The sequence below is a fragment of the Echinops telfairi genome, unplaced genomic scaffold (assembly GCF_000313985.2).
Source record: "Echinops telfairi isolate 266 unplaced genomic scaffold, ASM31398v2 ScPeMD7_7400;HRSCAF=8409, whole genome shotgun sequence".
Classification (NCBI taxonomy): Eukaryota; Metazoa; Chordata; class Mammalia; order Afrosoricida; family Tenrecidae; genus Echinops; species Echinops telfairi.
The window spans coordinates 36,465,800-36,477,783 of NW_022111300.1; the positions used below are offsets into that span (position 1 = coordinate 36,465,800).

An 11,984-nucleotide genomic window follows, 5' to 3' on the forward strand; every position below is an offset into this window, starting at 1 on the left:
TCCCACTTGTGTTTATCGGCCAGGCTGGCACAATAAACTATCTCAACAACTTACAAGGACAACAAACTCAAGTGTATAAGTGGTTTTCTCATTTCAAAAAAGGTAAAATGTTGATTGATGATAAACCTCATTCTGGATGTCTGTCAACTTCCTGAACAGACAAAAATGTTGGCTCACAGTACATTTGGAGTTTGTTCTACTAGGTCAGGCTGTTAATCAAGCTTTCTATTTAGAGGTTCTGAAAAGATTGCCTAACAGCATATGACCAAAAAGGCCTGACTTGTGGCAGACAAGGGGACTGGTTTTGCCACCACGACAATGCACCTGCTCACACAGCCATCTCAGTGCTCCAGTTTTGGGCAAAAAACAGCATGTTTCTCTTGCACCTTACTCACCTGACCTCACTCAGTGAGTTCTTTTTGTTTCTTTGAATGAAGAGGGACATGAAAGGACAGCAATTTGACGATGTAGAAGAGGTGAAGGAAAAAACGAGGGAGGTGCTGTCAACCATCCAAACAGATGAGTTTGGAAAATGTTTCCAAGAATGGAAACGCAGATTTGACAAATGTATAAAATGTAATGGAGAGTACTTAGAAGGTAATAAGGTTGTTTTGAGAAAACAATGTAAATATATAGCTTTCAGGAAAAAATGTTATATAAGTCTTTACAATTTGAATAAAACCTGTAATTTAGTGCACTGATTTAAAAACACAAAGTATGCTTGCTATTTGAAGAAATTCTTATAACACGTCTTCACTATGAGGCAGACAGTTCTTAACAAGTAGAGCTGTTTAAAAATAGAATAGACGATCTATAAATCTCCACAGGTACCGAGTTCCTGTTTGAGGAGGGAAAAAACTTTTGAAAATAGATAGTAATGATGGCTGTGTAACATGGTGAATGTAATTAACTGAATGTAATTAGGCATGCTGAATTGTACATTTAAAAATCACTAAAACGAAATTTTTTGTCATATCTATCTTACCACATTTTAATTGGAAACAAAGAAAGCCACCCACAAAGGGAAATGGGGGTCTAGGTGGCGTCATTGCTAAATTCTACCAAATCGTTAAAGAATAATTAGTACAGAGTCTTCACAAACCCTCCCCCAAAATAGAAGGACTACTTCTCAACTCATTTCATGAGGCTAGTGTTACTCTGATATTGAAATCAGACAATACACACCCCAAAAGGAAAGCCAGAGGGCAAGATCTTATGTAAGAACATAGATGCGGAGTGTCGATAACACTAGCAAATTGAAAATCACTCACTAGATAATAAGTGCATATTACGGACACTCAGGCAGGCTGGCAGGATGAACAGGTAAAAGAGGCTACACTCACATAGGCTTGGCAGACGGCCTTTCTATAAACATACGTGTACGTGCTGTAAAAATATCCGTGTTTATACCAGAGCAGAGGGCAAAGGTATGTAAACAGCACAGTCGTAACCAAACACGTGGAAGGAGTGAGTCACTGGGCCAGAGCTTAGGCCCCAGTCCCAGGGGACATCAAGGTCAATTGGCAAAATAATGGTCTACAATTTACTGCCAAGAGTAGCAACTGGAGCTTTAAAAGCTTGCAAGAGGCCCCTAAGGCATTCCTGGTCTGTCTCCATCCCATGAAAGAAGAGTGAAGGAAATAAAGATGGGGGGACCACACTAACTTCAGTCTCCACCTTCCCGGGAGCAGAAGGACTAGCAGGGGTCAGGGGATCACAATAGGAGGTCCCGGATAGCAAACTATAACACATTAAAACTCAAAATCATGGAAAAGAACTGGCAGAGACTGGTGGGACCAGGGCCCACCCTGGCAAGACTCTGGTCTTTAGTTACTCTTCTGGTTTGGAAAGGAACTCACTCCTGTGGCTCAGTATTCACCCAAACAACAGGGAGATACCTAAGGGGGCAGTAACATTAGAGAGGCCCACCCTCCTCGGAATAAGCAACCATCTAAGATCCATGAGGTGCCATTTGTCCAAGGACAAAGTTCAGAAGGCAGGAAGGGGTAGGAAGGGGCCAAGAATGGACACAGGAAACACAGGGAAGAAGTGGTAAACGTGATGCTACACTGTGGGGATTGCAATCAATAACAGGAAGCATGGGTATGAACAGTTGACTAAAAAACAGATTTCCTATTCAAACCCAATGCACAGGAAAAAAGTTGAAACACAACCAAAAATGTAGTTAAAACACACCAGAAATCCAGCAACACAGAGAAAGGACTATACACTAAGATCAAGTGGGATTTACCCCCGAAATGCAAGGATGGTTTACCACTGCCAAATCAATGAATATAATCCATCATACCAACAGAAGAAAAAAAAAATGAAACTCATATGATCATCTCAATAGATGCAGAAAAGGCATGTAATAAAATCCTATAATAAAAACACTCGACAAACCAGAGATAAAAAGAACCTTTCAAACCTGACAAAGAACATCAACAAAACCCCAGAGCTAACATCACACTTCAACGTAAGCCGTCAGGAGGAAGACAGGACATTTTTTCTGGCTATTTGTAGCCACAGCAAGGGGGCAAGAGAAAAATAAATACAAGGCATCCGGATTAGAAAGGAAAGCAATCGTGAGCTTAGATGATCACAGGCATAGAAAACCCCGAGGAATCATGCAAACACTCCGAGAAAAACCAAGGGAGCCCAGCAATGTTGCAGGCTACATTACTTTAGGTCTAAGAGCTGTGCTTGCTCTTACACCTAAAGCGCAACAGGGTAGCAGGAGGGACCGAATCACCTTGAAACAGGCTTTCAACAAAACTCTCTTTCCTTGGGCAACAAACACATTATCTCGCACACGCATCTTTCCTTCGTTAGACTGTGACTGCTTATTGACCCCTTTGGGCTAGTGAAAGACTTCTCAGATAACCTCTCGTCAGGCACCAAATAAAGGCTGTCGAACATGTCATTTTCAGTTATGAGCATAGGAGCGTGGGAGAAAGGTCAAACTGTCTGCTCCCATCGAGATTCACAGCCTGGACAACCTTAGGGGTTCTCCTCTGTCCTCTAGCATCACTGAGTGGGAATGAACTTGATGGCAGTGGGGTTTTTTTGGCTGGACACACAGACGCCTTATTTTATGTAGCACCATGCAGAACAGAATAGAGGGCAGGGGATCATCTGATTTCCCACCACCGACACGGACCAACCTCCTACCCGGGTAAGAAGTGCTGAGATATGCGTTGTATTGTTTGGGCTTGCTACCCTCCTTTAGTGGCATATGAGGGGGCTTTAAATAGTCCGTAGGAAAAATTCTATTCTCTGGTTAATTCCATTTCCCCACTAGCTCATGGAAGCCTCCCTCCGATAATCAGAGAAGACAAATTCACTGTCAAACAAGTCCATCTGGCACCACAGATACTGGAACGCATCCTGAAGCACACAGACCTGACAAGCCCAGAGCACATCCCTTTCTCTCGAAAGATGGGTACCACTGCTCGGGGGTCAGAGGCAGGCTCCAATGGCAAATTTCAAATACCCTGAACTCTTAGTAGCCCAGTCGCTATTGCGACATGTCAGAGGAGCTGTTTTTAGAAGGTCGACAAATGCCTCCCTTCTGCCCTGCTAACCTGCATGACATTGCCGACGATGACGCTGTCAACGGTTTCAGGCGGGATGTTGCCAGCGGACAAGGCGGCCTTGGCAGCAAACTCCGTCAAGTCCGTCGCTGTGAAGTCCTTCAGGAGACCTCCGTAAGCCCCGAAGGCCGTGCGCTTAGCCGCCACGATGAACACACCTGTGGCGATGAGGAGAGAAGGGCGCGCCATCGGAGTCCATGCTGCCCATCATCCCACTAGGAAACCTCGTCGCCCAAGTGGACTATTCAGGGAGGTACTGGAACTCTTTGCCCAGAGAAGCCATGTGCAGGCACCAGCTGGTGCACTGCTGTCTAGGATGGAAATCCGTTCGGGGTGGACCACACTGTTGTCCCCCGGTGATGTGCTAGGGACATTTGTTTACAATGGCAGGGTTTCTGTTCTGGGTGCTAGAGCACATGGCCCGGTCGCAGAATTCAAGACTTTCCAAAAAAAAACGGCCAATTAGCGTCATCTGCGATCAAACCCTATTGGAAGCCCCTCTGGAAAACTCCCAGCAAGAGTTCTCTCCAACCTCTGTAGAAACCTCCCGGAAGAGGGCACACGCCACTGTGTGAAGCAGCCTGTCCGAGAACGGACAGTACAAATCAGTGTTTCCCTAAGTGGGTCATACTGCTTCTGGGGAGCACTAGAACCTTTGTGGGTGTGTGGTGTGTACACTTGTAAAAGTGGATGCCTGTGCTCTACCTAGGCTTATGGGCTATCTAGTACAAACTTTTTTCACTGCCAGGGGGAAGTGAGTAATTTTTTTTCTGAAAAGGTAGGCCAATCAGTTTGGGTACCCACCCTATAAATGAATGGGTTTTCCTCACATTGACCGGACTGGGCTTACTAATGAAGTCTTTAATCTACCAATTCTAGTTCTATCCAGATGCATGCCATGTCAGACATGCATTATGGTGTCCAGATAGAACAGTGGTTAAATCACTCGGTTACTAACCAGCTGCGCTGCTGGGGAAGATGTGGCAACCCACTTTCATTAAGACGTCATGCTGAGGCGGTGGTACTGTCTGACAGGGGCTATAGAGGCAGATGTGCTACTGCTCTCTAGGCTCTGAGGACAGCCTAGTCCCCTTACCTGCACTGCCCACCTCTTCCCATTCTGCCCCGCCCTCAGCCCCCCTCTCCCCAGCACTGGTGTTAGGTTACTCTTCCAATCAACTCAGGGACCTTTAGGGTTAGGGTACAGCCCACTTTGTATTGTACGTGGCTACCTGTAATGAGGGGGGGCTTGCACGCCCCCTAGAGTATTTAAGCCTCTGTTGGAAATATATTCTCTTTCTACACGGATCTGGCTCTGAAGTCATGACTACGAAGGTGAGCCTGCTTTATCTTGTCTGACGTTCCTTTAATTTGACCCCTCAATTACACAACCGCCCCTTGGATATATTCGGTTGTGGGGGCTGCTACCTCACAACCTACTAAGTGCTGGACACTGGCTCACTTTTCCTCTAGTACCTAATCTAAACAAATCTGCAAGGTAAAACTAACATCCAAGGAGGCTTCAAAAAGTTTGTGGGCAATGGAATGAAAAGACAATGGAATTTCCCCATGCGCTTTTCCAAGCTTGCTCTTGTTTGTATAGTGGGTAGGAAGGGGGGAGGACCAAGAAGGGCCCTGGCCAGATGGGCTGATTACACAGTCCAGGTGGAAATACCACCGTGGACGAGAAAGGAAGCGATGCTGCCTTCCTCTCCATCACATTAGTGTCCCATGGCTGCCAAGTTCTCTCAACTCAGTGCCCAGCTAGGAAGTGCCCGCGGCGTTTCCAAGGGTGACTCTTTAAGGGAGCGGACAGGCTGTCTCCTGTTTCTCCCACGAAGTGGCCAGCCAGTGGGTTTCAACCATCAACGTCCTGGTGAGCAGCCAAGCGCTTTACCAGGGCACCACCTGGGCGGGCTCCTCCTCATATTATTAGCTAGGTCAATAGTTCCTCACTTAGGCAGCAAGCAACAAGACAAATCTCTGTTGCTGCATCCATTTGGTTTCAAGATAAAAGGCCTTTTGGCAGCCCTGCCCACCTTCAGGAAATAGGTAAGCACGCCTGATAATCCCAAAGGCCTTCAGGCGATTCACTCAGTGAGCGATTTAGTGTCCTTAGTGACCCAGCCGACGTGTTAGGCACTGGTTGCTCCGGGACATTGATGCCTCTCTTCCCAATGTGAGGACACTCATTATTTTTGATCTGGCTGCCCTGTTTCCAAGAAGTTCCTTTCCCTGCTGTTTGGTTTTAAATTGACAGTTGGTAATGATTGGTTCTTCCTGATGGCTACGGTACATAAGTTAGTAAGCATCTTGACCACCATTCCTATATGCTCCTGGTCAAATGTGTCTTTCCTCTGCAATCACTACCCACATGTTCTTCTCTTATCTATCAGTCCTATAAGCACTGGGGGCCCTGGTGGTATCCTGCTTACACTTTGGGCTGCTTACACTTTGGGCTGCTAACCAGAGGTTGGCAGTTTGAATCCACCAGCTGCTCTGTGGGAGAAAGAGGAGGCTTTCTACTCTTAAAGAGTTACAGTCTTGGAAACCCACAAAGGCAGTTCTACCCTGATGTTTAGGGTCACCGTGGATCAGAATAGGCTTGATTCATGAGTGAGTTTGTTTTGTTTTCCCTATAAGCACTTGGTAAGCTGAGAAAGGCATGTCTCTATTCTGCGTTCTGTGGGTTAGGTGTTGGGCTGCTGACTATGTCGGCAGTTCAAACCTACAAGCCACTGTCTGCTGTCTGCTCCCTTAAAGTTGTGCAGCCTCAGAAATGCTAGCAAGGGTTGCTCTGATTAGCAGTGTGGGAAACACCGAGGGAAATGTGACTAGGCCTGTATCTCCCTAACTTATAACAGAGGGAGTCTGGAAAGCTAGTATTCCATGGGAGAGCCACCACTTTAGTTAGAGATAAAGTCCAAGTACATTATCCTGCTTTAAAGATCATTCCCACAGATTCTCCCCTAACAGCTATGCTGCCTTAACGTGAGCACATGGTTGCTTATATCTCACTATAGAAGCAGACATTCTTTTGTTATTGCCTCCTGCCGCGGCACCCAGTCCCCTTCATACCTTTCTCCAATGCAGGTATTAGGTATCCTCACCTGTGAGCCAAGGGACCTTACTGTAGTTACCACCCACCTTGTGGCACATGTGACTACTGAATCTGCATGTCTCTGGCTACCTTTAAATATCTCAAGATCATAAAGACTTTCTTTCTCTTCTCCCATCTCCACGTGGACCATCAAGAGGGGCTGGGGTGCGCATGCTACCATGAAATGTGTCTGACTCCTTTATTGTACTCTCTCCTATCCTCTACAACTTTACTTTGATCTTTATATGTTATCGCTGTACAATTGTGCCTATGGACCCTGTGGTTGTTAGAGGCTGGTTTCCTCTGACGGCAGTGGGTTTTGGTTTTGATTTGATATTGCATTCTAACCAACCTACAACAATCACCATCTGAAGACCAGGGCTGGGGTTCTGGTCCTAGCCACTACCTCCCTGTAGTCTTATAGATTCGCCATTCTACCTTTCTGGACACCCATCCCCTTGTGGCCAGGAGCCAAACGTAGGCTGGTGCTGTATATGTCCGGTCCTGTTGATTCTTTCAGTAATAAATGCTTGGTGGTCATGCAGCTAGAAATCTGCGCTCTGCTCCAAATGGCCCTGCACTCAGAACTTGCAAAGATGCTGAATTGGTGTACGATTTACTGGGCAGAGTCTCAGCAGCAGCAACAAAGAGACTTGTGAATATAGCACCAACGTAGAAGTCCAGTCATCCCTTTTCTTCACTCCTAAGCACCCCTGTGAACAGTTCCTCAAGCCAGCAACCGGAAATTATTCCTCATTTTTTTCCCTCAGCAGCCTGCCTTATCAAATTCTATTACCAAATTTGGACCGATTCTCGCTCCAGCGTATCAAATATCGCCCCTTCCCTCTCCCCCTCAACTGCATTGTCCCAACTAATCAGAGCGATCATCTGTGCTGCCTGCACTTCGGCACCTCTTCTCACATGGGGGTGGGGGGTGGGGGCGGATTTTCCCCTCATTGTTGTAGGGGCAGCCCCCAGCCCTCACACTGTGTGGATCACATCTTGTCATGCCTCTGCTTTAGAACCTGCTAGTCCTCCCACTGAAAAGCCCACCCTTAGGGACCAAGGGGAGACCCTGAATAGTGGGCTCTTCCTGGCTCCACGGAGCTTGATCGAAATGTGTTCCTTTACTTAGAACTGTCTCCGGCGGGTACCTGGGGGCTTTCAGGGCTTCTAGATTAAAGCTGCCTTGACTGTGACCAGCTGTCATACCAGAGTTAACACAGTTCTTTGAAGCTATAGCTAGATACCCTTTCCTCCAGCGACCTGTTCGTTTCGGAAAGAGGAACCGAGCAGGGGCTCAAACAGAAGGCTCCCCCGCCTTTTGGGGGCGCGGTCTTTCGGGCAGAAAGTGATGGGCGACCCCTCGAATACCACATTCCTCCCTACAGCCAGGGGGTCTACCCTGGTCATCATCCCGCAGGCGGCCTGTGCTTCCGACCTGGACCCAGTTTTCCTTTTCGCTGCGCTTGCACTTGAGGGGCCACTGCTTCTCGGAGAAGCGCGACGAGGTTCGAGGTCAGAGGCGAGGAAGCCATGGGCTCGACGCGCTACGGGAAATTTCACCGAGATCACTGCCCCCGTCAGCGCCGGGGACCTTCAACGGCCACCCCACGGGCTGCGACCTCCGGGTCCCTCGGCCGGAAGCGGAAGTGGAGGCCTGGCCGGGGGAGGATACGCCCGGGCAGGCGAGGGGCTGCTCCCCAGGCGAGGGGGTGCCGCGGCGCCCGGCCTTCGCCTCGACACTCACCTCGGAGCAGGGCCATGGCGGTGGCTTGTCCCGGGCTGCGGAGGGACGCTCTCAGCTCAAGGGGAGACCAGGGGGTTGCAGAGGAACCGCCCACCGCCGCCCCGGCTTTCAGAGCGCGGGGGGCGGGGCCTTCAAGCCACGCCCCCGACCTTTCACCCAATTCCCCGCCCCGCCCGCGCCCAGGTCCTGCTCGGCCGCTGCACCCAGTGCGATCCCCGACGGGCAGCGGTGAAAGAGCAAGTCTTTACCAACATGTTCTTTCCTCACCTATTTTTTTTCTTCATTGTGAATTCGTTGAGTGGTTACATATCAGATCATCGGTTTTTGCAGTTACCATTTGGGATAGTTAAGGTTTATTGTGCCAACCTGGCAGATACATACGTGGGATTAATGGAAGGGCAGAGAGATAAATGGCTCTGCAAGCCTCTCCTGTCTGGTCTTTTTGTTTTCTGGCAGTCCGATCAGTGAGCGCTACCTTAGCTAGTTCTCTGCTTCAGCTGGCAAGGCTCACTTCTGGCCAGACCTCCCTGAGGAGAAGCCACATGGACCTACCCTAATGCAGCCCTGGGTGCTGGAGCAGCCACGTGAGACCTCTGCCAGCGCTGAGATGCTTACTCACTCACTGATTCGGCTTTCCTCGTTGTGTGTGTTTTGTGAAATTGAGAAGGACATTGTGGATTGGTGTCAGACATATGGGCTTGGATAGCACTGGATTGGATTGCCTTCTTAATGTACACCTACCCTTTATATAGAACTCTGTTATAAAATATCAGTGTTAGTCTGGGTACTTTAGAGAAACAAATCCACGAGAACTCAGTATAAGAGAGAGTTTTATATAAAAGGGTAAGTGCACATCAAGAAGGCATCCTAACCCAGTGCTGCCCAAGCCCACAAGTCCAACATTAGCCCACATGTCTGACACCAACCCACAAAGTCCTCCTCCATCTCCCAAAACACACAGAATGATGCCGACTGCAGGAGTAAAGCTGAATCAGTGAGCGTGTAAGCATCTCAGTGCTGGCAGGAGTCTCTACACGGCTGTGCCAGCACCCAGGGCTGCACAGGGGTAGGTCCATGTTGCTTCTCCTCAGGGATGTGAGGAAGTGAGCCTTGCAAGCTGAAGCAGGGAACTGGCTAAGGCAGCTCCACCCTGGTCTGACCATCACAAAGCAAGAGACCCGAGAACCAGAGGCTCACTGAGCCATTTATTTCCCCACCTTTCAATGAACCCTACGTGTTTATTGGCCAGGTTGGCACAATAAACCTTAACTATCTCAATGAGTGTCTATGAATTTTGTTTCTCTAGTCTACCCAGATTAACACACCATTTTAGACAACTTATCAAATCTCCCAGGAGAAAGATGGGGCTTTCTACTCCCGTGAAGTTAGTCTTTTGCCCAGGGGCATTAAGTTTATGCTAATGGTGGTGGAATAGTTTGGAAAAGGCTACCAATAATGGTTGTACCACACGAGTATAATCAATGGCATTGAAGTATACATGTAGGAGTTGTGGAATTGGCGAATGTTTCCTTGTGCGTATTTTTGCCACAATTAGGAACAAAATTTACATGAATAACAATGAGTACAGGGAAGAAAAATGTTCTAGTGTTGAATGTGGTGATAATTGCACAGCTGTCCTTCATATGATGAATTATTGAATTGTATAACGTGAAGTGCTAATAAAGCTGTTAAAAACACACACACCTGAAAAAACAAGTGGCTCATTTGTTTGTAAAGGAGGTTTATTAATGTCTCCCAATTTCATTGTTATTCTTGAGTGATCTTTACATCAAACTTTAAAAGACATTTCTATTTCCAAATCAAGATAACGGTTGGACGACCTTATCCATCCTAGCCCTGCCCTCTATAACTCGCGCAGTGATTCTTCTCCACCCTATCCGCCTGAGCACAGCATGGGAGAAGTTTGCAGGAACCCTGGTGGCACAGTGGGTTGTACACTGTGGGCTGCTAACAGGAAGACCAGCGGTCCGATACCACCAGCCGTTCCTCTGGAGAGAGAAAGACGAGGCTTTCTACTCCCCTGAAGATTTACAGCCTCAGAAACCCACAGGGTCAGCTCTACACGGTGGTTCGGTAAGGTCACAGAATGATAGGATAGATTGCAGCGGAAGAGACACAGAAAGAGGCGGGACCGGAAGTCCGCGGGCCGGGCCAGGATTGGCTGATTCGCCCGCGGGTTCCTCGGCTGCGTCTGCGCAGACTCCCCCGCGGAGGCTCAGGCCGCTTTGGAGGTGAGAGGCACCTGAGCGGCGTGGGGTAGAGTTGGGTGGCCCAGGTGGGAGGCAGCGGGGGGAGTAGGGTTGGGGCGCTTCCCGATCTCCGATCCAGCCCCACATGAGCCTGCGATATTTTCCTTATATGATCGGGCCCGTGGTGGGCGGCGCCGCTCGCCCGGAGCCTGAGAGGATTATGAGACGCGTTAGGCGATGCGGGGCCAGGGGATCGGGCGCGGGCAGGTGAGGTGAGGGGCAGCCGTTTAGGCTGGAGGGGAGGTTTAGGGTGCTGGAGCCCCGGTCGGTGATGACGTGACCACTGCGCAATCTGAGTTTTGGAAACCAGATGATGGAGTGTGAGCTAAGCACGGACTGAGGCCGGGCGAGCCGGAAGTGCGCTGCCGACCCTCCAGGTGGGGAGGACTTCTTGGGGAGGGTCAGTCTCATCCGTGAGTCGTCAGGGCTGGTCGGCTTGAGAATCCTGCTTTTCAAACGCCTCGGTGGCTTTTCGAAAGCTTTTTTTTTTTATATTATGAAAATTTTTGAACAGAAAAAAATGGGTATAATTTACACTCCTATGCTCACACCTTCCACCAATAGTCAGCAGGTGTTAACATTTGACTGTATCACACCTATATATCTGTTCTCTCATCAAATGATCCTTGTTTTTAATGCAGACCTTGGCTGTCGTCTTGATTCCCGCGCCACAGCTACCTACTCCGCCGGTTTCTTAGCTCTGTTCTTTAACGGAGCCGCCGAGTCGATCCCAACCTTAACCAAAAAGAGAAACACATTGCCTTGCCTACCTCCTTAGGCCTAAAATTAGTCTGCCACCTGCCAGAGGGAGTAGAAGAAAACCACACTGTCAATGACCTTCAGCCCAAGGCCACCATGAACACACATGAACAAGTTGGGTTTAATGCTCTTTGCAGCCAGGGAGACCGTACCTAAGGGTTAGGGCTACTCAGAGAGGGATAGAAAGAAAGGAGTTAGAGGACCGGGCAGTGGTTAGATATTTTGGGGTAAGCTTCCGGAAAGCAAGGATTCTCTCTGGGTTAGGGCTGTCTGGAAGTGGAGACTGTTCTCTGGTTGGATAACACGGGCCCTTTACTCCCCATTACAGTCTCAGAAACCCACAAGGGCAGTTCTATCCTGTCCTGTAGGGTCGCGATGGGTCGACATGGACTCCATGGCAGTGGGCTTGGTTTTGGTATCTGGAAGGCGAGATTAGCACTTGGCTGCAGGTGATAAAGCTGCCGCAGTCACCTGGCAGCTGAGAGAAGAGGTTTGCTGTTTGGTGGTTTACA

The 11,984-nt window shown here is 48.7% G+C and overlaps 1 protein-coding gene and 2 non-coding genes across 3 annotated transcripts in view; 2 read left to right on the forward strand and 1 right to left on the reverse strand.

The window, feature by feature from the left end:
- Nucleotides 1-8,545, reverse strand: part of ACAA2 (acetyl-CoA acyltransferase 2) — a 22,443-nt gene extending 13,898 nt beyond the window's left edge. The window contains exons 1-2 of the mRNA XM_004702982.2: nt 8,444-8,545; nt 3,585-3,751 (exon numbers count right to left, since the gene is read on the reverse strand). Of these exons, the coding sequence (XP_004703039.1) occupies nt 3,585-3,751; nt 8,444-8,459 (183 nt within the window). The 5' untranslated portion in view covers nt 8,460-8,545. The remainder of the gene's footprint in view (nt 1-3,584; nt 3,752-8,443) is intronic.
- A 2,227-nt stretch (nt 8,546-10,772) lies between these two features.
- LOC115871701 lies at nt 10,773-10,913 on the forward strand. Its single transcript, XR_004047425.1, has one exon. It is a non-coding gene; the product is annotated as a small Cajal body-specific RNA 17 (non-coding RNA).
- A 62-nt stretch (nt 10,914-10,975) lies between these two features.
- On the forward strand, nt 10,976-11,058 carry LOC115871690. Its single transcript, XR_004047414.1, has one exon. It is a non-coding gene; the product is annotated as a small Cajal body-specific RNA 18 (non-coding RNA).
- The last annotated feature ends 926 nt before the right edge of the window (nt 11,059-11,984 follow it).